Raw genomic sequence first — 24650 nt, 5'->3', positions numbered from 1 at the left:
CACTGGGAAACCTGGCTGGGAGGCCGGAGAATCCCGCAATCAGGAACAGCACGCCACCTCCCGCCACCGGGAAACCTGACTGGGATGCCGGAGAATCCCGCCGCCAGGAACAGCACGCCACCTCCCGCCACCTCCCGCCACCGGGAAACCTGGCTGGGAGGCCGGAGAATCCCGCAGTCAGGAACAGCACGCCATCTCCCGCCACCGGGAAACCTGGCTGGGATGCCGGAGAATCCCGCCGTCAGGAACAGCACGCCACCTCCCGCCACCGGGAAACCTGGCTGAGAGGCCGGAGAATCCTGCTGCCATGAACGGCACGCCACCTCCCGCCACCGGGAAACCCGCGCTGGGCGGCCGGAGAATCCCGCCGCCAGGAACAGCACGCCACCTCCCGCCATCAGGAAACCTGGCTGGGATGCCAGAGAATCCCACAGTCAGGAACAGCGCGCCACCTCCCGCCACCGTGAAACCTGGCTGAGAGGCCGGACAATCCCGCCTCCTGGATATTGTTTTGTTTGATGATGATATTTTGTGGAGTGCCTTGGGACATTTTCCAATTATAAACGGGGCGATATAACTGCAGTCTAATATTGGTTACAAGCAACTCAAATGGACTGGCCACTTAAAAATGTCACGGCTGCTGTACAGGCCAGGTTTTCTGAGGCACATTAGCTCACTTCTCTGACTCACCCACCCTCTCCCAAGTCAGGAGGATGTCCAGGAATACTCTCCATTTATCAAGATGGGGCCAGATAAGGGCTGCACGGTGGCACAGTGGGTTGCCTCACGGCGCCGATGTCCCAGGTTCGATCCTGGCTCTGGGTCACTGTCCATGTGGAGTTTGCACATTCTCCCCGTGTTTGCGTGGGTTTCGCCCCCACAACCCAAAAGATGTGCAGGGTAGGTGGATTGGCCACGGTAAATTGACTCTTAATTGGAAAAAATGAATTGGGTACTCTATATTTAAAAAAGAAAAATGGGGCCAGATAGAACTCAACAAGCTCAAGATATAAAGCAGCCTGCTGGGTCAACACTTCACCACCAGCCTATTGGGGCTGCAGTTTTTATTATTTACACTGTAGCACTTGCAATGGCTTCGGAGGCAACATATCGCATACCCACAATCTTCACCACCCAGAGGGACAAGGGAAACAGGTGTATGGGAATACCATTTCCAGACTCTCTTCCAAGTCACAATCACCCCAACTCAGACAGAGGTCCTTATTCCCTCATCAAAAACCCAGTACTCCCTCCTTGAACAATTCTAGAGCATCTAGGGTGATTGCCTGAGATGATTTCATGTCCAGAATTATTTTGTGGATAAGAACAACTAAAATAAAGTATATCAGGAAATTGATTTATTATTTCAAAAATATATTGAAACCACAACCGTTTATACAAAACATCAATATTTAATATTACAAATTCACTGTACAGGAAATTACACATTTTGTATCATTCGCAAAACCTCCAAAGTTTTGCAAAATATTTTCCTAGCTCGTTTCATTTTTCAACAATTCAGTGCAGGTAACCAGCTGCAAAACCAACCCTTTTGAGGTGGCTTATAATTTATATATAAAATTAATCCTCTTGTACCCGCCCCAAAATGAAACTGGCATGCCAAGAGTTTTGTTTTCTTTGGAGTTAAAACAATCGGGAGACTAATTGGCTTTTTTCTTTTCGTCAGATAATTTCATTCTTTTTTCCTTTATTCTGCATTGAGATGTGGGTGCCACTGGCAATGCCAGCATTTTGTTGCCCATCCAAATGGTTTGCTTGGCCATTTCAAAGGGCAGTTCAGAGTCAACCACATTGCTGTAGATCTGGAGTCACGTTTAAGCCAGACCAGGTATGGTTGCCTTCCCTGAAGGACATTAGTGAACCAGACAGGTTTTTACCACCAACAGATGATAGTTTCATGGTTGCTGTTACTATGCTTAGCTTAATGTTCCAGATTTAATAACTTTATTTAAAATCCATCAGCTGCTGTGCTGGGATTTGAACCCATACCCCCGCAGACAATTAGCTTGGGCCTCGGGATTATTAGGCGAGTGACATTACCAATAATCCACTGTCCTCCTCACCCAGCACCCCTCTCCCAATTCTGCATACCCATTAGCAAGAGGCTCACATAAAACCTGTTAAATTTTTTGTGGCACTCCAGGGAATCATAATTATTAACAGCAAGAAAAGCTTGATTAAAATGAAAGACCAGTTCCATTAAATGAGCATCTAGCTGCTGGAACTTGTCTCAATTCATGACCCAGTCATAGACAAATAGATTAAATTAATTTTCCATTGAATAACCAACAGAATCATTGCAAGGTAGGCTCGAGTGCCGAGAGATACCAAAGGAATAGTTGCTGCATCCCTGCGAGTAAGCCATACAAATAATATATACATATATATTTTTACAGAAACCTCATAATATACAGTAAATTAAAAAGAACCAGTGACGGAATCTCTCCCCAGAACATTGCTGTAGAAAGACTGCTCTTTTTATTGTCTCCTAAAATCATTGCATTTGTGCAACTCCTCCACTTGAGCCTCTCCAGCAGTCTTTCACAATGCTTTAGCCTTGGCAGCTGAAAGAATGATAGCTAAGTGATAGGAAACAGCTGGCAAAGCTGTTTATAAAGCTGTTAAATTACATTGCAATATTTAAACTCCGCTTTTTAAAATAATACCCATCATTTTCATGCACCTACTAAAATGACAATCTTTTAGATAAGCACTAATTCTCAGAACCGTCGGCACAAATGATAACAGATGGAAACTTTTGGTTTTACAGGCTGCCATTGCAATGGATTAATCATTGTACTGCATGTTAAAATATTTCCTGATAGTTGCTAAGCAACAGGTTAACATTTCCATGTTTTTGTTCAGCAGACATTGGCCTTTGGTCTCGGAGGAACAATTTGGATTTACCAAACAAATATACAGAAATGAGAACTCTAGCGTAGGCTCCAGTCAATATTTTCAGAGACCTGACTATCTTATGGAGCTCTGGCAACTTGTATCTACATTCTTAACCTATCTCTTAACATAAGAAATTGAACTGTTTTGTGTAGCAGATGAATATTAACTAGCTAGAGATGAAAGGCATCGCACAAAGGACAATGTTGTTCTTGCGGGAGTGAGAATTAAATACACCCATTTTATGGCAACCTTTGGTCTGAAACTATACAACCCTAACTCATGCCATGTGAAACAATTTATTGCCGACACTAGATAGTTTGTATCAGTACTCATCAAAATTTAACAAAAGATGAAAGGAAACTTTTTTTTTAAGTAGGCAATTTGCAATCAGAAAGAAAAGCACATGGCTACACTGAATTGATGTAACAGATCAATACTTCCATGCCTCTACCAGGTGAACAGCAAGTGCATTGAGAAAGGTTTTCATTGTCAGTTGCTACCTTTGGCAAAACAAAGCAAAAGGAAGATTCATTTCTGCTATCGTTCCTCGCTGTAGAACCAACACGTCACCTACCATATCAGACCAATCCCCAGTGAAATCATTTGACCACTGCCAGTCACCTTCTCACCGCTAGGGAAGTTACACAAACGAAAGAGCGGTTACACAGGTACAGCAAATTGATCAATCCTCCGTGTCTGGCTGGACTCCGAGCATAGCGTGAAGTTCCTCTGCTGTATATCCCAGCAGGTTGTGAAGATCACAGACGAAACGGTACACATATCTTTTGCCCGAAGTCTTATGGATGATGTTCTTGTCATAGTAATAGCGCAGCCCTCGACTCAACTTCTCGTAGTTCATTTTGGGTTTGTTCTTGCGCTTGCCCCATCGCTGAGCAACCTATGACCCAACAAGAAAGTAAAGGTTGTTAGCACTCAGGATTGCCACTGTGGAAAAACCAAAGCTCATTCTTGTGGGAAAGAATAGAGTAGCTCAAAATTGAAATGCAATTGGCATTATATGGTAAGATTTTAACTGTGCAACAAACTGTATCAGTTCTTCAGATTCTTTCCTTACTTTCATTTAATACAGTATATAATTCCTCGAAGCCTCTGCACTAACCCAACACTTTGACCAATGTAGTGAGAAGCACATGGACTTATTTTAAGGCTATGTCAATGTTGCCCTTTTCCCAAACCCTAGTCTACCCCTCCTCTCCAGTGGAGTTCCCTCTTCTGGGTTGTTGGCTCCCCAAGATAGTTCAACTGGGATCATGATCATTGGTGCCAGTGATCACTGAATGAGGACACACCTTCTACTCTTCTGAGGGCTGCCAATATGAATCCTAGGTCTGGGTAGACATCACTGCCACTCACATTATGACTTACGAAGTCTGAGATTCCCAAATGGCCAACTGAACTCAACAGACATTAACATCTCATTCAGATGTTCCTTGTTGAAGAATCAACTCTTAATGAGGTTATGTCTTTGGGTTCCAGCCTTTTAAAATTATGAACGGTTTGAGGAAATTCAAAATCAAATATTCAGACTTACTGAATATGAATAGTTATTAAATTTAATAGACTCTCATAGTTTGGAAACTTTAGCCTTCTCGGAAAATATCCAAGATCTGTCAAATATACAGGGCGCAATTCTTCCCCCCGCCCCCCACGCCGGGTGGGAGAATCGCTGGGGCACCGGGCGAGTCACGCCATGCCACCCCGGCACCCGCACGCAATTCTCCCACCCTCCCCAAACCGGCATGGCAATATTTATGGCTGGCCGCTCGGAGAATCGGCGCTCGCCGTTTGTAACGGGCGAGCGGCGATTCTCCGGCCTGGATGGGCCGAGCGGCCTGCCCAATACGACGTGCCCCCGCCAGCGCCGTCCACACCTGGTCGCTGCCGGTGGGAACAGCGCGGAAACGCTGGGGGGGGGGGGGGGCGACCTGTGGGGGAGGGGGGGAATCCATGCACCGGGGGGGGGGGGGAGGGGGGGAAGCTCAAAAGGGGTCTGGCCCGTGATCGGTGCCCACCAATTGGCAGGCCGGCCTCTCTGAAGGAAGACCTCCTTTCCTCCGCTGCCCCGCAAGATCACTCCGACGGCGCCGGCTGCGTAATTTACACGGCGCCGCTTTTACGCGGCGCCAAGTAAATGACGCGGCGCCGCTCCACGCCCCCCGGGGATGGGCGAATAGGGGGCGAGGAGCGGCCTGTGAGGCCGGATTGAAACACTCCAGTTTTCACTCCGGCGTCGGAACTTAGTCTCCCAATGGGAGAATCTCGCCCACAGTACTTATCTTGCTCTGTTAAGTGTTACTAAAGTAAATCCCAAATCCCCTTTTTCACAAATTCATAATCTGATAATTTAGGAGATTCTTACTTCATCAGGGTCAGTCAGTTTAAACTCCCATCCGTCTCCGGTCCAGCTGATAAACGCCTGACAGGATTTATCCGTCAGTAATTCCAAGAGGAACTGCCAAAGTTGAATGGGTCCACTTCCTGTACAAATCAAAGATGCAAATTATAAATGAAAATACAAAGTGTTTTGCAAATCCTTTTGAATGCTGTGGATCTGGAATACAATTTTCCTTTGCCAAAGGCCACAGAACATTCAATTCTCATTGCCAGGCAGAAAAATAATATTTGCAAATACTCAAAAGATCATGCATCCAAATGGCAAAATAAAGTGGTTTCTCAACTCAAAGCATTTTATTCTGAAGCAGCATAACTTGGAAAATTATAGTTTTCCAGAATATTGTCTCTCATTCATGGCTAACTGTGAAAATCAAAACAAGTAAAATAGCTGATCCCTAGTTGGACTTGTGCGTGGTAATCTATTGTACAAGACTTACTGCCTTACATTCTTGTTCAGTGAGTCAGCATTGCAACCTAGATTGAAGCTCTTTAAAAGATACCTTACACGGGAAATCTGATCATGACTAAGTCATTGAGCAGTGCAGGAAGAGTGCCAGTGTCTCTGAGCTTACAAATTGTATTGTTACATGTTGAATTTCTTCAGGAAACCTGACCATCACGTACTTGGGAACAGGTCAGAGGGTTAACATTTTTTTTTTTCAATTCCCTCCTCTCTCCTCCCTCCAGATCTTGCTGTGGTACACTTTTCATGGGTACAGGTAGTCTGCTGTTTCATAGCATGCCTGCAGAGCAGAAGGAGACCATTCGGCCCATCGGGTCTGCACCGATCCTCCGAGAGAGGACTCTACCCAGGTTCATGGCCCCACCCCACCCTATCCCCGCAATTTAACCTGCACATTCCTGGACACTAAGAGGCAATTTTGCATTACTAATCCACCTAACCTGCACATCTTTGGACTGTGGGAGGAAACTCACACAAATACACAGAGAATGTGCAAACTCCACAGAGACAGTAACCCAATGCTAGAATTGAACCTGGGTTCCTGGCGGTGAGGCAGCAGTGCTAACCATTGTACCGCTCCATTTCTTTCACAAGTGTTCAATCTTCGTGTGTGAACTTGGACTATTAATACAGGGGAGGGGCGCATGGTGGCGCAGTGGTTAGCACTGCTGCCTCACGGCACCGAGGTCCCGGGTTCGATCCTGGCCCCGGGTCACTGTCCTTGTGGAGTTTGCACATTCTCCCGGTATAGGTGGATTGGCCATGCTAAAATCGCCCCTTAGTTGGAAAAAAATAATTGGGTACACTAAATTTATTTTTAAAAATACTAAAGGATCATAACAGCCTTATCAAATTCTCCCTTCACTGGCTAGCCAGCAGGTTTCTATAGATAGTAACAAGTGGTGAAATACTGATGACTTTTGTAATTTCCTGGAAAAGCCACGGTCATTTGTACCACCTGGACTGAGATCAGCTAACTCAGCAAAGGCACAGCGAACCACCGACCTTTTGACCTACATGGTTTGTTTTCACAGAGGGCCGGTCATCCTCCCCCTCTTAGCAAAGGCAGATAGGGACCTTCTAATCAGCTGACATTTAACACAAGATTTCTTTATGAATGTGTTAACCCTTTGACGAGCAGGTGCAAGGTGACTCCAGATACATTTTCCCCCTTTTGACTGGGGTGATGACCCAAAAGGAATCCCTTACCCGTGAATCCAGCAAGCACTGCTGCTGGGATGACTGGTTTCCCTTGTTCCGGTGGCTCTTTTCTCATGTAATCTTTGAATGAGATATTTGGTTTGTTTGGACAGAGGGGCTGGGTCCAATCATCATCACAACTATCCTGCGAAGGAACGCGCTGCATGTCACATAAAGATGACTGACTGTTCCAGGATTCCAACTGCGGACCTGTGCTTTCGAAGCTGTCAATACTTTCCAGAGATCCTTGCTTCCTGGTTTCAACTGACAAGAAAAAGAAATGGAAACAATGGTAAGTTTGGAAGAGTACACAATGGAAATGATAACAGTATCTTATTCCTGTCATCTTTCATAGCTGCTCACTGCTCAACTTGCATCGCCCTTTAACTTAATTTTATTTATTTTGCTACCTCATTCCATTTAAAACAAAAATTCATTTACGGGATTTGGGCATCGCTGGTTAGGCCAGCATATATTCCCCATCTCTAGTTGCGCTTCAGGAGGTGGTGGTCAGTTGCCTTCTTGAACCGCTGCAGTCCTTGCGGTGTAGATACACCCACTGTGCTGTTAGGGAGAGAGTCCCAGGATGTTGTCCGAGAAACAGTGAAGATACGGCGATATATTTCCAAGTCAGGGTGGTGAGTGACTTGGAGGGGATTTGGTTTGGGGTGTGTGAGGTACCAGAATGTGACATGGGGCGGTATTCTCCCCTACCCGGCAGGGCAGGGGGTCCTGGCGCCGAGGAGTGGCGTGAACCACTCCGGCATCGGGCCTCCCCAAAGGTGTAGAATCCTCCGCACCTTTAGGGGCTAGGCCGGCCCCGGAGTGGTTTGCGCCATGCCGGCTGGCGGGGAAGGGGCTTGGCGCCACGCCAACCGGCGCCAAAGAGCCTCCGCTGGCCGCCGTGAGTAGGCGCATGCGCGGGAGCGCCAGTGTGTGCTGGCATCATCCCAGCGCAGGCACACGGGGTGTTCATCTCCGCGGTGGCCATTGCGGAGGAATATCAGCCGACGCGGAGGAATAGAGTGCTCCCACGGCACAGGCCCGCCCGCGGATCAGTGGGGCCCGATCGCGGGCCAGGCCAAAATGGGGGCACCTCCCAGGGCCAGATTTAGCATGGCCAATCTACCTACTCTGCACATCTTTGGGTTGTGGGGGCGAAACCCACGCAAACATGGGGAGAATGTGCAAACTCCACACGGACAGTGACCCAGGGCCGGCATCAAACCTGGGACCTCAGCGCCATGAGGCAGCAGTGCTATCCACTGCGCCACTGTGCAGCCATGTGACAGGATTTTAACACACTCAAACGCATTCACTTAGGAAAGTCAGGCTCCATATTTTAGCAAGGCCAATAGTTGTTGCCCTCCACCCATCCACCAACATTGGGCATTTAGCTTCCCAACCTCAGCCCCTAGTCCCTCTCTCACACACTTACCCTGGTCAATTATGCCAATGTGCAGACTGTTTGTTTTTATTCGCTTTGGCTGCATGGAATAGTAGCCCACTTCCACGTTATTCGACTGCGAGTTTGCAAGAATTGGCAAGCCTTGGTTCAAACTGAGAAAATCCTGGTTACTTAAATCCGATGGGATCTGCCAAAGCTCTGACAGGAAACTTCCAGTAAAATCAGCGAGCTGTCCTCCACACTGGGACTGACTGGAGCGCAATTCTGAAAGTATATTTAAATAGAAAAATTAGGGATGTTATTCAAACCTCTTCCTCCATTTCCTTTGACTGGGATGCAGCCAATAGGAACCAAAAATCTTGGGGTGTTTTCTGCGTTGTTAGGATCCTCCATTACGCCAGCAGCACACTCACGCCCGCAGATTTCCCGATGGCGTGGGGTCCCCACAAGGGAAACCCCGTGGGCTGGCTGCCTCGATGGAGGATCCCGCTGTCAGCCCAGAAAATGGGTGTGGTGGGACAGAGAATCCCACCTCCTATCCATATCAAATTTTAAACAGTGGTTGCTACTGGAGTTATTTGATGTTCAATATTGACCACCACCACTTGCCTCCTGTATATCTCACATCACATGCCATGTTCACACAGCCTCAGCTTCATGCTTCCTGCAACTGATTGTCAATCAGACAATCAACTAACCACTGCCTGGAAAGTTGGATTAACTCTCTCTGCATTGACCTCGTGCCCATCAAACGTGGAGTCAGGATCAAGGCAGAAAACCCTCAATTTTCTCATCGAGGGTAAAGTGAAAACCGGCTTGGCTCCGAATTTCCAAATAGGAAGGGTAAATTGTTCTGTTTTTAAAAAAAAGACAATCTCCAGGAGTTTTATTTTGGGCCAAGGAAACTAATTCAGGTCAAATCTAAACAAACTAGATTGAATTTGCAATCAACTTTGAGTCTTCCGTAAACAAACACATCTTCTACATTGACAAACTAAATGTTTTGACTGGTGTCTGCTGTGTTTCACACCTCAAAAGGCAGTAATTCCTATTTTCTAAGTGGCAACTCTGCCTAAAAGAGAGCTGAGCTAGAAAAATTCCTTACAGCAACATATTCTGATTGACCTCAGAATGTGCCTATGTAAACCAAGCAGGGAATTGTATGCAGCCGACAAGAGGTCTTGGACACGGGCTGGAGAGCCAGGCTTCCTTCAGGGAAGGTCTGCCAAATGACAAGCCAATCAGTCAGCTGAGGAGTCACCAACGGACCTTCTATGACATCAGGATCCCTCGGGCAGTTGGTTACACCTGCTGAGAGCAGCTGACCAATCAGTCTGACAGCTCTTTTTGCTCAGTAGCGCCACCAGGGAGGCAATGGCTATTGCCAGAATGACACCCAATGGCAGTTCAGGATAACAGCATAATCCAGGCCAAAGGTACCTAATTGAGGGCTGGAGGCTGCTGTTTGAATAAAGGTTGTGACAGGAAGCGGCCCTTAATTGGGCACAAATTTTCCTACTCGAGGGCCTTATTTAGCAGTGGGTTGGAAGGCCATCATGGAATCGGAGTGAAGGCGGGATATGATATGAAAAGACAGATGACAGACCTCATGGAGGCAACTGTTTGCGTACTGTACCTTCCAGGTTTACCCTGTTTTCATAGGGCTTCTGCAGTTTCTCTTCCAAAGCTACTAAGTACAAAATCCCTGATGAAATTTACCCCCCACTCTTTCATGAATTTCAGTCAAGGTTGAATTACTTCTGCATCCCTTGGTCGAATTGCCTCCACCTTCTAACCCTAGGCTTTTGACTTCGGGTATACTGCCACAGGGGGAAATAAATCAACTCCTATTTCAGACCAAAGAGAACAATAAAACCACATGATGTTGTTTTGTTAAAGGGATGTTTTGGCAGATGCTTGTGATGCCGTACACTTTGATGGTCTGTGAAAATAGCAGCAACATATAGGAATTTTGTGCCAAAAATCTGCTAATAATCAGTGGGCAGGAAAAAATTACAAAAACTGCATTCTCACAGAATATCAAAAGTTCTTCAGTTCTTCAAAAAGTAGACAATGGAATCAAATAGCTCATAAAAAAGAGCTGCTATTTCTGGCTGTCAGATTTTCACCAACAACATTAAAGAGAATCTCCAGTATTAAATTGGGTTACTCAGCCCAAGAGGACATTATCAGAAAATACCACGATAAATGGATTTAAAAGACGTACCAAAAGAATTATTATTGCCCCAAAGGGAATTTGCATTGATGAGAGAGGAGGTTCCCAGATAGTTCAGCTGTGGTGCTTCCTGGCAATCTATGAATGATAAAGAGGAATCCAAACTAATTACTTTTTATGCTAAAAAACAACTTTTACTTAAAATACTTTAGAGTGGGAACATGCAGGGTTGGTTGGTTCCAGGTCTCTCTTCCAGAAATCAGATCATGCCTGCTTGACACCCATCTCTGACTGACAGTTTGAGATCAGGAACTCTGCACATGGTAAATCACAGGCATAGCTAGGCATGCCACCATTCTGCAGACTTCAAGATGCAGGTATCCAATGGAATTGTGCACCGTTTATTGCATCAACAACAAAATTCAGAACAGGAGGAGGACAGGAATTAGACGGATCTTAAAAGTATTTTGGATCGGCAGTGTCATGTCGACTCTGAACCTTTCACTCTCATACACAATCGATGTCTGTGGGAGGAGTGGGAGAAAATCACAGACATCGACAGGAAATAATGGGTTGCTCAGGCTAATTATTCTTTTCAATTGAAAGCTTATACATATGATGCAAAAGATAAAAAGGTTTTTTTTTTGCACCCACATTCAAGAAATATCCCACCACAATCTGTTCAACTGTAGTTAAAGACCGAGACAGTCGGATGGGATTAAAATGAAATCCAATTCACCAGATCATTCTTACTAAACAGTACTCCAAACAGGTCAGTGAACAGAGTTATTCTTCCAGCATCTCCCCTTACAGCTTAGAATGATAGGCGTCAGTGGTTAAGTTTCTCTATTAAATGGGCTTGTGTATTCTCAACCCAGTTCTTGGCTGTTGTAGATTTGGAGTGCAGATCAAAACCAATTAATTGCAATAACAAGCGGCCTCAAGGGTGATTGCTGGGAGAAGCAGAAAGCAGGCCGCACTGATTTTCTGCAGCATCCCAGAGGTAGCAGGAAGGTGAGATTGTTAAAGCAGCAGAGAGAGGAGATTTACTTTGCAGCTGTGTGATGTATTGGATTGGAAAATATTGAACAAACCACTAGTAGCACCCTCTACATCAATCAGCAGAAATGTTAAATGTCTATTACCAGTCTCCGACATGGAACCCACGAAAGCTTGGCCAGTCAGCAACTAAATTGTACAAATTACAGAGGCCCAACGTTTGATCACTGGGGTGTATTAACGTTTGCTGATCTTTATCAAATTGTCTTTTGGGTAGGGCAGCACGGTGGCCTAGTGGTTAGCACAACCGCCTCAGGCGCTGAGGTCCCAGGTTCGATCCCGGCTCTGGGTCACTGTCCGTGTGGAGTTTGCACGTTCTCCCCGTGTCTGCGTGGGTTTCGCCCCCACAACCCAAAAATGTGCAGAGTAGGTGGATTGGCCACGCTAAATTGCCCCTTAATTGGAAAAAATAATTGGCTAATCTAAATTTATACCAAAAAAAAAAAATTGTCTTTTGGGTTAGCCTGAGTGGGTGGGGTGGAGACAAACATAAATTTGCCAGATTCATATTCACGGACAATTACTGGAGGGCCAAGTATGGGTAATGCTGGATGAGGATAGTTGCAATGCAATTTGCAGTTGAATAGCCACGCCTACATTAAGTGTGAAGATTCATAGTAATACCATTTGGGTGAGCTACCGGAGGTGATAGATGTTCTTGAAACAATACTTTAAAAAAAAAAAATTTAGAGTCCCCAATTCATTTTTTCCAATTAAGGGGCAATTTAGCGTGGCCAATCCATCTAGCCTGCACATCTTTGGGTTGTGGGGGCGAAACCCATGCAAACACGGGGAGAATGTGCAAACTCCACACGGACAGTGACCCAGAGCTGGGATCGAACCTGGGACCTCAGTGTCGTGAGACAGCAGGGCTAACCCACTGCGCCACCATGCTGCCCTTCTTGACACAATACTGATTGGCCAAAACGAAGAGACTCGTTCACGAGTGCTTGTAAATATTGTAGAGATTGATACATGAGGATATTATCTCCTGTATTGACACATAGAAAATAGACATAGGTGGATTCCATTCAGCTCTTTGAGCTCACTCCGTCATTCATTATGATCATGTCTGATCATCCAACTCAACAGCGTAATCCCACCTTCCCCCATATCTTTTATTCCCTTTGCTCCAAGTGCTATATCTAACTGCTATCAAGACATCCCTGCTCCTGTACTCAAATTCTCTTCAATGAAGGCCAGCATATCATTTGCCTTCTTTGCCACCTGTTGTACCTGCATGATTACCTTCAGTGACTGGTGTACGTGGACACCCAGGTCTCATTGCACATTCCCTTCTCCTAATTTATGGTCATTCAGTTAATAGTCTGCCTTCACACTTTTGCCACCGAAGTGGATAACCTCACATCCATCCAAATTATACTGCATCTGCCATTCATTTGCCCGCTCACTCAACTTGTCCAAATTAAGAGGTGTCGCATTAATTTGGACTATTTGTTTCATGCTTTTAAAAGGAAAGTAATTCTGAACACTCCCATACCTTTCATTAGTTGTTCCAAATGCTCCCAAAGAATGTCTCCAATGAAATCAGGTGCCAGCTCCAGAAAGCGTTCCTTGCCAAGATCACAGAGGACCTGACCGGTCATGTAGAATTTTTGGAAATTGACATTCTCCAGGCTGAACTCATTCACAGCCCAGTGCAGCCATTGGTTGACATGCTGCTCAGTCCAAATATGAGGATCTGGAAAGAATAAAAATGTTTAAAACTTGTAACAAAATCGACCTCAAGACATGCTAATGTTTCTCATCCAGTTTCCCCAAGACAAAATGCTTGGGTTACATTTAAGCTCAGATCAAGGTTTCTATGAGGTTGGCGTGCCTGGATGAAGACATTTAGATTCCATACATGTAACATGTATGTGATAACCTTCACTTAAAGGGAAGGACTTTTGTTATATCCAAAAGTGAATTAAATGATCTTCATCCAAATCATTCTTCCTAACTCTTATTAGCGAGTTGCTGAGTCATACTATCGATGTGGGCAAGGTAATTCAGCAGCAGCTCCCTCAGGTAAATTACCCAAGTGTTCATTACTCATGAGTGAGCAAAGCTGAATCCTGGGCTCGCCCAACAGTCAAACACTTTGCAGCAGATGTTACTATGCAACAATCAGGGGTGGTTACCATCGTTCAGTATTCTCCTCCCGAGAAGAACAGAGACCAGGGTAGAAATTTCCTCTCCCCGCCCTCAGCCAAGTGTTTCTCAGTAGTAGGTTCCTCTATTCCCGACACTAGTCAATCAGATTTCCCTTTGATGCCAGGTCACTGGAAACCCACGGGTAGTGGTGCACTGCCAGCGGGAAAACAGAATCCCAACGGCTGGAGAATTCTTGACTATGGTCAAGTTACCATAAAATTCCTGCAGTGCAGAAGGAGGCCATTGGAGTCTGCAACAACCATCTGAAGAGTACCCTACCTGGGCTCAGTCCCTTGCCCCGTCCCTGCAACCTCACCCAACCTGCACACCTTGGGACACAAAGAGGCAATTTAGCATGGCCAATCCACCTAACCTGCACATCTTTGGACTGTGGGAGGAAACCGGAGCACCCGGATGAGTCCCACGCAGACAGCCACCCAAGACTGGAATTGAACCCAGCTCACAGGTGCTGTGAGGCAGCAGTGCTAACCACTATGCCACCCTTGTGGTACCTAGATCTCTCCAGCCTGGCTAATTCAGCCTAGACCATAGATAATGGTTGCATCCTTCTGGTCTGCCTGCTTTATGCTGTAGGTGTTACATTTAACCCAAGTCACTGCTTATGGTGAGTGTTTTTTTTAAAATGGTGTCTCAGTTTGCAGATGTTGTTCAGAGTCTCTGGGCGAGATTCTCCCAGTGCTGGGCCGGAGAATCCCTGTGACCGGGCCATGCCGCTCCAACGCCGGCACACGATTCTCCGCTTGCCAGCGTGGTTGACGCGGTGCCAGTCGCGGACCCATCTTCGCGGCTCTCCCGCCAATTCTCCGGCCCGGATGGGCCAATCGGCCGTGAGAAAAAAAACGAATCCCACCCTCTATGTTCGATTTGGACTCCATTCACCAATCTCAAAATACTTTCCATTCATAACAATCACCATCTACCTGATCCCAGGGAACAGTGGTCAAGAGTAATAATTTGGGGAGAGAAGGCAGGAAACAAACGTAACTACGGTGACCATTTTTGGTTGGTTACCTTTTGGGATGCTAAGACGACATCGTTCTTTGACAAAGCCACTAAAGCTTTCCTTTAGAGCCTGGCTCATGACTGCTTTGCTACCGGGCGTCAAGAGTGGAACCTCATTCATTCCAACATCTGCAGACAAGGGGGAAAAAAGAACAGTGAAAAAGTCCTTCCACCATGGGTAAAACCTCTGTCATCAGTTCCCCATTCTAATTCTCCTGACTAATAATCTCTTCTTAAGACAAACTTTGCAACAGTAACCAAAAGAAGATGGCGTTCTCTCCAGTGCCATGTTCCAACCCCCAGGGAGCGATTCTCCCCGCGCCGAGACGGAGAATCGCCGCAATCATGCCAGCGCGCGATTTTCCGAGGTGCGGAGAATTGGCACCTTTTACGCCAGCGTGGTTGGCGCGGCGCTGGAGTCGGTGGGTTCGCCGATTCTCCGGCCCAGATGGGCTGAGCGGCCGCGCATATACGACAGAGTCCCGCCGGCGGCACCGTTCACCCCTGGTCGCTGCCGGCGGGGGCTCCTTCCCGGGGGGCGGCCTCCGATGGGGTCTGGCCCGTGATCGGGGCACACCGATCGGCGGGCCAGCCTCTCCACCCTCCCATACCCCGGGCCTACGTCCTGGCGCGGCTGGCCCCTGAACATCGACCCCATGTTGAGTCGGGGCCGGCACGCTAAAGAAGTCCCATGCGCAGGTTGACGCGGCCCAACTGTGCATGCGCGGGTTGGCGCAGCAACCATTTGGTGCCACATAAAGAGGCTGGAGCGGCATGAACTACTCCAGTGCATGCTGGCCCCCTGTGGAGGCCAGAATTGGTCGTACCCGCGCGTTCACGACGGCGCAAATGCTTGGGCTCCATTTTGTGGAAGGGGTGCAAATTCAGTGGGCTGCATGGTCCTGGATAGCGTTGAGCTTCTTAAGTGTTGTTGAAGCTGCACTCATCCAGGCAAGTATTCCATCACACTCATAAGTGGTGGACAGGCTTGGGAGTTACTCACTGCAGGACTGCCAGCCTCTGACCTGATCTCATAGCCAGCATTTATATGGATAGTCCAGTTCAGTTTCTGATCAATGGTAACCTCCAGGATCTTGCTAGTGGGGGATTTAGTGATAGTAATGCCATTGAATATCAAGTGGCGATGATTAGATTCTCTCTTATTTGAGTTGGTCACTGCCTGGCACTTGTGCGGTGCGAATGTTACTTGCCAGTTGTCAGCCCAAACCTGGATATTCTCCAAGCCTTGCTGCATTTGTATATGGACTGTTTCTGTATCTGGGTCACTGTAAATAGTGATGAACATTGGGGATTACATTCAGCGAACATCCGCACTTCTGACTTTATGATGGAAGGAAGAACATTGATGAAGCAGCTGAAGATGGTTGGGCCTCAGGCACTATCCTGAGGAATTCCTACAGTGATGTCTCAGAGTTGAGATGATTAACCTCCAACGATCATAAGCATTTTCTCCTTGGCAAGAAATTACTCCAACCAGCAGAGTTCTCCCGCAATCCCGCTCGCCAATTCCAATTGACTTCAATTTTGTTTGGGCTCCTTGAAGCCACAATTGGTCAAATGCTGCCTTGGTGTCAAGGGCAGTCACTCTCACCTTCAGAGCAGAGTGGCCCTGGTAGAACCTGAACCAAAAGTCAGTGAGCAGATTATTGCTAAACAAGTGTTGCTTAATTGAACTGTTGATAAGCCCTTTCATTGCTTTATTGATGGAGGGTGAACTGATAGGGTGGTAATTGGCTGAGTTAGATTTGTCCTGCTTTTTATGCACAGGACATACCTGCCACATTTTCCACATTGCCAGTAGATGCCAGCATTTTAGCTAGAGTTGCGACAAGTTCAGACCACAAGCCTTCAGTACTATTGCCAGAATATTTAACTATAAATGTGTCCCAGTTAATAAGTATTTTACCATATAAAAAGGAAGACATGCCAGTTGGAACCTCTTGCACACTCTGTTCTTCATCCAAATGCGACAATAATACATCGAGTCCTGTAGATTCATAGATGTCAAAAGCTGACTGGCGCTGAAATTAAAATAATTTCAAAATATTGTAAAATTTACCAACTATTAGCATCACAAAAATATACATTATTGGAATTGCTTTTAAAGCTGGAAATTAGGGATGGAATGTCATGTGGCACCTTGATTTGGTACGTATCACCTTCCTTGTTGGGTCAAAATCCCGGGATTCCACATTGAACTCCGTTATGGGAACATCACCTTAAGCATTCCCTTATTTAAAGATGCAGCCAACCACCACCACCTTCACTGGGCAACTAAGGATGGACAATAAATGTGGTCTTGTCAATGTAGCCATTTGCCAAGATCAAATAAAATATTTTTACTGGAAACCTGAGTGCAAGACTCTTCTGTCACAGTCAGCAGAATACCCCAACGTGAGCATAGTTGGGCGGCACGGTGGCGCAATGGTTAGCACTGCTGTCTCACGGCACCGAGGAGCTGGGTTCGATCCTGGCCCCGGGTCACTGTCCGTGCAGAGTTTGCACATTCTCGCCGTGTCTGCATGGGTCTCACCCCTACAACCAAAGATGTGCAGGGTGGGTTGACCATGCTAAATTGCCCCTTAGTTGGAAGAAAATAAAACAAAATAAGAAAAACTTGGGCATAGTTTTTTCGTAGTTCAATTCACTTGTGTAGAACTGTCCAAAAATATATTGTGCCAATACTGAAACTCATTGGCTTGGAATACTCAATGCTCTAAAATGCTGCCCATAGTCAATTACAGAATAGAGCTCCTCAATCTCCATTGAGCATCTTCTATTTCATTACAGGTAACATTTTGTTATCCGGGGATCTCTCTAAAGGAAATAATTTCCTTCTACCAATTAGCCAAAATTAAAGGGCAATTTAGCGATATGGTGCGACGCCTCCAAGAACTGGTTTTGTGCTATTCAGCTAATGTCATGTTACCAAATCTTTACTTATAATAATAATAATCTTTATTGGTGTCACAGGTAGGCTTACATTAACACTGCAATGAAGTTACTATAAAAATCCCCTAGTTGCCACATTCCAGCACCTATCTGGGTACACTGAAGGATTCAGAATGTCGAATTCACCTAACCAGCACGTCTTTCGGGGAGGAAACTGTTTTCACTTACTTTTACAGAATTAAACAGTCACTGGTAAGTTGTAATCTTTAACCTATTATTATGAACTGGATTTGTACCTGGTCCCTCATCAAAACACAATGACAGGAAATTAGAGGTTAAATTGAAGAAAAAAAACACAAATGAAATGTTGGGCAAGACTAAACAGTAACAAAACATGTAAACTATTCCACAGGAATGAACATTCTCATGTCTCACTGCATATCAGCAAAATTTGCGTGGAAAGATGGCTAGATTCCAGTTTATCAACATTGTTTATCTGGCGCTGTCTCCAAGTTTTGCCAGTCTGTACTAACAAAAACACATCGACGCATTAGTTAAACTGGAAAGTCAAGTACGTTACGTGTTAAACATTTACACGCTTACTCATCCAGTAAAGTCTGTCGATCATAATTGGGGGAGGTTTTTTTCCCCTTCTGTCTCTGATCAATGAAAATGTTTGCTCATGGTGTAATGACCTTCATACCAAGATAGTGCAATTCCTCATGGCTTAATGTGATGTAGAATGGTAAACATCATGCAGCATGAGCTGCTATGATCTGGATTGCAAATTCAATATTAGCTTTCAAAAGAAATTGAATATGCATTTGGCTTTTTTTTTACCAAAAGGGCGATGCAGAACGAGCTGTTGAGCTGTTTGTGGGCAGCATGGTAGCACAAGTGGATAGCACTGTGGCTTCACAGCGCCATGGTCCCAGGTTCGATTCTCCGTTGGGTCACTGCCTGTGCGGAGTCTGCATGTTCGCCCCGTGTCTGCGTGGGTTTCCTCCAGGTGCTCCGGTTTCCTCCCACTGTCCAAAGACGTGCAGATTAGGTGGATTGGCCATGATAGATTGCCCTTAGTGACCAAAAAGGTTGGGAGGGGTTGTTGGGTTATGGGGATGGGGTGGAGGTGAGGGCTTAAGTGGGATGGTGCAAACTCGATGGTCCGAATGGCCTCCTTCTGCACTGTATGTTCTAAGACTAATTGGGTAGCTCTTTCAAAGTGCCAGTCCAGGCTTTACATGCTAATTGGCCTCCTGTATGGGTCTGTGAAGATTGAACAAAATACAAAGTAAAAAGTACTCATGAATCCAGCTCATAATTTAAATTGTTTCCTTTTGAGAGAGAATTATAAGAAATTCGTTGATTATCAAATAATATTGGAAATTTCAGCACATACAGGTTACTAAACTAGAGTGTGGTATTAATCTCCTTAACCCACCAGGGGAGAATGATGTCCCACACTGATCTGAAATGCAAAGCAAGTTGTTTGCTTTACAAAGACTCATTCTTTACTAGTCATTAAGATGCAAAACTTTACAAAAGCTTTCCAGCACTTCAACAAAGCTGGGGAAACTTGGAAAATTTCAAGAGATCTTGAAAGTTTTTTTTTAAAAGTTTAGAATTATTTTAAAACATAAAAACATTTGCAATACGTCCCAACTTTAAAGGTCACTAGAGATGGGCCTACAAACATTAGAGTTAGATTTATTTCCCCACGATATTACTGGGGAACTGCATTTCACATCTGCACTGACCCATTCTCTTTGTATGTGTTTGCAAGCAGAAGGTGTAGCTAGCTCACAGAACATGCACAAGCTGCAACAGTCACCAGAACTTGAAAAGCCTATTTACATGCTTTTGAAGTTTTCAAAGCATTACAGAAATCATATTAAACCTTACCTTAAGTACTCGTGGGTTCTCCAAAGCCACAGGGGCTTCCTGATCTCGCAAGTAATCACACATGTTGACCTGTGGGGGACAAGGCGGAAAGACAATTAAACTGACTGAAACAAACATTGTGCCCTCAGAAATTAGAATGAACTGCATATCAGTTTATATTATATCAAGTCATGTTGAGGGTAGAGAAAGATTACTCTGTAATATAATGTACATTCCTTTGTCAATCGACTCTGTTCTTTCTTAGAAAGCCAAAGCCAAGATTTTATCAGGTTAGAACCTGTCCATTACGTTTTTTTCTTTGATTAGCTGCTCATCTTGACAAGTGTGAACTGCACCAGACAGTGAGATATTTTATTCCATTTGCACCTGGTGAATGTACAAGGTGGTTATGAATCAGAGGGTGCAGGATTACAGCAATAGTTGTGAATACTGGCTGGAACCCAGAAATTGCAGCATTAACAAATTGCCTCAGGCTCTGACTCACAACTACACAAGGAAAGTTCATGGTGTCTGGTCAAAATAATAATTCACAGCAATAACACTCAACTTATCTAAAAAAGTAAAATCATGAATCAGACTACCATCATTGTGTTCTCCTCTGGTAGATGAGCAGCATGTTGTTATTAATCAAATTTTGGGGCTAGCACAGTATAATTTTAGTTTCTCATTCTTCAGTTATTGGCTACTAAAGTCAATATTTCAAAGCCGAGGAACAAATTTGTTGCAGATTTTCATGTGCAGCCTTATCCAGAACAACCTTGTAGTCTTCATAAAGATTAGGAAATCTCCATGAAATAATTTCTATAGAAATTTGACTTTGCAGTAAGAAAATAATTCTGCATTTCCATCTTGCTTGCCATGTGCTTACTGTCCCAGAATGAATGCTTGCCGTCATCTTTCCCCAATAAAGAAAATTGGAACTCCTTATTGCTCCCATTCTCCCTTTTCTGTTAAAACCGGCAGACGTTTAAAACCCGGCTCTTGTATTACTTTTCCATTTACCTTGTTAAACATCTTACTCTTTCCCACCATGGTTGGGTGTTCAGCGTTATGGGTCTCTATTCTTTCTATAGTCTCACACAAAATAGCTCTGCAACATCGATTGAAAATGAATTTGCACAAAATGTAATTGGTTAAGCAATGAAAACAAATTCACAAGTATTTAGGAACAATTTTGCACCAATATTGCACCAGGTTTCACAGAGTCTTACAGCACAGAGGCTGTTTAGCACTGGGCTAAATCGCTGGCTTTGACAGCAGACCAAGGCAGGCCAGCAGCACGGTTCAATTCCCGTAACAGCCTCCCCGAACAGGCGCCGGAATGTGGCAACTAGGGCCTTTTCACAGTAACTTCATTTGAAGCCTACTTGTGACAATTAGCGATTTTCATTTCACAGCTGGTTATCCAGCCCATCAATCTGTGCCTGCTCTTTGACAAAATGATCACATTAGCCCCACTTTTCTGCTTTTCCCCCCTGTCAATGCAACATTTTCATTGTCCAGTATATATCCAATTATCTTCAGAAAGTTACTTTTGAAAGTGATCCCACTATCATTTCAGTCAGCACATTCAAATCAGAATCTATGGTTAAAAATACTTTTCCCTTTGTGTTACCTCTCGTCTTTGAAATGCTAATTATTTTACATGAAACTTGTAGCACAGAAACAGGCCATTTGGGCCAACTGGTCTATGCTCCACATGAACCTCTTTCCAACCTACTTCACCTAACCACATCAAGTATATATTTATCCTTTGTTCCCTCATGTTATTATCTAGCTTCTCAAGAAATGTATATTTACAGTAACAAAAGTTTGTACAAACAAGTTATGAACATAGGGTGTACACAAGCATTGCAGAAGAGGGTATACAAACATATGAATGTAGAAGAAGGCCACTTGGCCACTTGAGTCTGCTCCGCCATTCAAGAAGATTGTAGCAGATCTGATTGTATCCTCAACCCCACAATGCTGCCTACCCACAATAACCTTTCACCCTCTTGTTAATCAAGAATCTCTCTGGCTCTGCCTTTAAAATATTCAAAGGCTCTGCTTCCAATGCCTTTTGAGGAAGAGTAGCCGAGACACACAACCCTCAGAAAAAAAATCTCAACCCAGTCTTCAGTGAGAAACCCCTTCTTTTTAAGCAGTGACCATCAATTCTAGATTGTCCAACAAGAGGAAACATCCACTCCACATCCACCCCATCAATACCCCCTCAGAATCTTAACGGTTTTGAACATGTTGCCTCATTCTAAACTCTAGTGGATACAAACCTAACCTGTCCAACCTTTCCTCTCAAGATAACGCACCCGTTCAAGGTATGAATGGAGGGTTGAAGGGGAGATCAGCCCCAGTTACAAAAGAAACAGATTTTGTTGATTATTTTTTGACATGTAACATTGCAAATACTAAATGGTCCATTATTTGAGATTGCATGCTTTGGTGAAGGCAATCCAGTTGGCGCATTGCACTTTTCTGCTTTCAATGTTATTGAAAGGAAACAGCCAAAATTCCTGGAATGTCATATCTGTCATCTAACATTTAATATGTAAAAAATTATATGAAAGTATCCCATTCATTTCTAGAATGATGGTATAACCAAGGGAGAGTGATGCCACCTTTATCTCTTCAGCCCTTCTCAGACTCTATTAGCTTATCCTTCTGCTTCCAGTACATGATTGAGGGTGTATACATTATCAGAAGCCCAATAAAAGTTGAGGTTAATAATGTTACTAATCAGATTTATATGGCTCACATACTACTTGCCAGAGATCGCAAGTTCATGGCCAGTGACAAATTGAATACCACCACAACTTAAGTACCCGGTCAAGTTAACCTCTTTAAAGCAATTACTCAGATTAATGTTTAATACAGCCAAAGGTTTGGGGAAAGGGTCAACAATTTAGTAGATTACTTATGAAGTCAACTTCTATGATGACTTTGAAAGAAAGTTCTAACAGGATTACTCTTTAACAGAGTGCGCAGGACCCACCCAACTATCTCCTTTGATGGCTTTATCTGACAAAAATGTTTATGAAGCAAAATGAACCTTTAAAAAGAAACTAATGCAAAGTTGAACCATGAGTATTTATCAGGTACATAAACATTTATCTCGAATCCTCTAGATAATATATCCAGATATGGCACATATTAGCAAATTTATCTCCCAATTGGTTGAAGCAACCCTATGTTTTAGATTCAACAAAACCCTCATGGCTAAAACAGATTGCTTCCAATGGCAATGCATGAAGTACATGTGGTAAATTGAATAATCTAAATCACAAGGCCTGTTGTAATCCAGGTATGTCAGGGAAGACACTAATTTAGCAACAGTCTTATTTGCCAGCCTTGGCAGGGTTCTAATATTCTTGCCTTTCACTCTGGAAGTCATAGGTTCAACCCCACTCCAGAGATAACAAATCCACTCTAACTCTTCAGTGCAATGCAGAATGTACTACACTGTTGGGAGATGCCACCTTTGAGACATCAAACTGCTCTCTCAGATAAATATTAAAAATACTGTGGCGCCAGTTAACAAAAAAGACCTGCTTTCTATCCTGGCCGAGATGCAGCTCTCAAACATCACCATTTATCTAATCAATGCAACTTGATGCCTGAACATGGTCTACCACCAACAGTAATGGCATGGTAACTTCATTGCAGTGTTAATATAAGCCTACTTGTGACATAAATAAAGATTTATTAATTTAAAAATAGGATGTAAAGTACTTTGTGAGCCCTGGGGTCACAAAATGAGTTACAATGTACAAATTAATTATTTTGTTCGTTTCTAGAACACAACCCCTCTTCACATATCAACTCTGGATCAACTAATTCAACCTTCTTGTTATCACACCTACTCAATCGCTATGTATGGGTCAACCTACACTCAGGGGCAAAAAGGATCACATTGACATTGCCTTGGCTTCACTTTCTATATTTGTTTCCATAAAATGTGAGAAATAATCAGAGCTATCCTATTAGTTAGCACCTACTTCAAAGGCTCGCCAAACAATGCGTTTTCCACCAAACCGTTTCAGAGTGTTTATGGTAAACCGCAGGCAGACTCATCCAAACTCCATACACAATGCACAGGTGAGACTGCTGTACTGCTTGAAACTACCCATATGACCAAGAGTATACCTCCCCTCCCCAGATTGAATCCATGGCAATCTCTTAAAATATACACGAGATTGCAGCCTGGATTGTAGGCTCAAACCGCAGTGAGATGGCTTCCTAAAGGAGATAACACCTCTCAAGCCGTGGGGTGCATTCGGTGTTAGCACCTCTCGTCTCCAGGCACTCTCTCAATTTGCTGCTTTAACTGAATGGAGATGGGCATTTTAAACCACAGTGCCTTCTATCAGATTGTAACAAAGCCTCTGTGGGGCCAGGACTCAAGCCTTTCCATTGTACAGTGCAGTGCATTTACTCAGTTACTCACAGATGTTAAAATGTCCCCGAGGATCTGGCGGAGCTGTACCAGATCACCGATCACCAACAAGCGGGACGTGTTGGACCCGGCACCACGATGAAGCACTCGGGATATCAAACGCTTAGTTCGGCCAGAACGCTGAAAGGCTGTAACATACTGTATGTAGCAGCAACTGACTCGTCACCTCCTCCATGGCGGAAATAATCAAATACTTTCTTATCACAATGCTGAAGCTGGAACATACAGAGGTCGCTCACCTCATTGTCCAAATGGACACACTGCAATCTCAAAGACCTAAAAGCAGAATTGTGTACTTACTGGAACTTGTGTTAAGTTTGTGTAGTTCTCGCTTCCCGGGGAACGGTCGGTTAAAATCCAGTACCGCCCTTTATCCGGTGAGTTCGATAGATAGATCCGAGAGCGAAGAAAGAAAGACTTGTCCGAATATCAATTACAGGCGAAGTGCTGTGTCGCGGTGGAATTTCACTACAAAGTTCCCCAACTTTAATGACATCACACTCTTAAGCAATCTGCTCCGCGAATATCAGAGCCTCGCCTCTTTACAGCAAATGGCATCAAC

The 24650-nt window shown here is 44.6% G+C and overlaps 1 protein-coding gene across 2 annotated transcripts; it reads right to left on the bottom strand.

Annotated features, from left to right (window-relative positions):
- Positions 1–1341: 1341 nt before the first annotated feature.
- ets2 (v-ets avian erythroblastosis virus E26 oncogene homolog 2) lies at positions 1342–24650 on the bottom strand. Of its 2 annotated transcripts, none has more exons than XM_038801504.1 (10): positions 24389–24650; positions 19636–19704; positions 16748–16862; positions 14830–14949; positions 13142–13342; positions 10633–10719; positions 8436–8669; positions 7007–7261; positions 5300–5418; positions 1342–3817 (listed from the first exon to the last, which is right to left on the bottom strand). In XM_038801504.1, exons 2-10 carry the CDS (start codon positions 19696–19698, stop codon positions 3602–3604), a joined length of 1410 nt encoding a protein of 469 aa, XP_038657432.1. In that variant the 5' UTR covers positions 19699–19704; positions 24389–24650; the 3' UTR covers positions 1342–3601. The 2 variants fall into 2 exon arrangements, with proteins under 2 accessions (XP_038657432.1, XP_038657433.1); XM_038801505.1 differs by lacking the exon at positions 24389–24650 and adding an exon at positions 24080–24244.

The sequence above is a fragment of the Scyliorhinus canicula genome, chromosome 7 (assembly GCF_902713615.1).
Source record: "Scyliorhinus canicula chromosome 7, sScyCan1.1, whole genome shotgun sequence".
NCBI classification, from domain to species: domain Eukaryota; kingdom Metazoa; phylum Chordata; class Chondrichthyes; order Carcharhiniformes; family Scyliorhinidae; genus Scyliorhinus; species Scyliorhinus canicula.
Note: the sequence above shows the minus strand (reverse complement) of the source record. Positions and strands in the feature narration are given on the sequence as shown.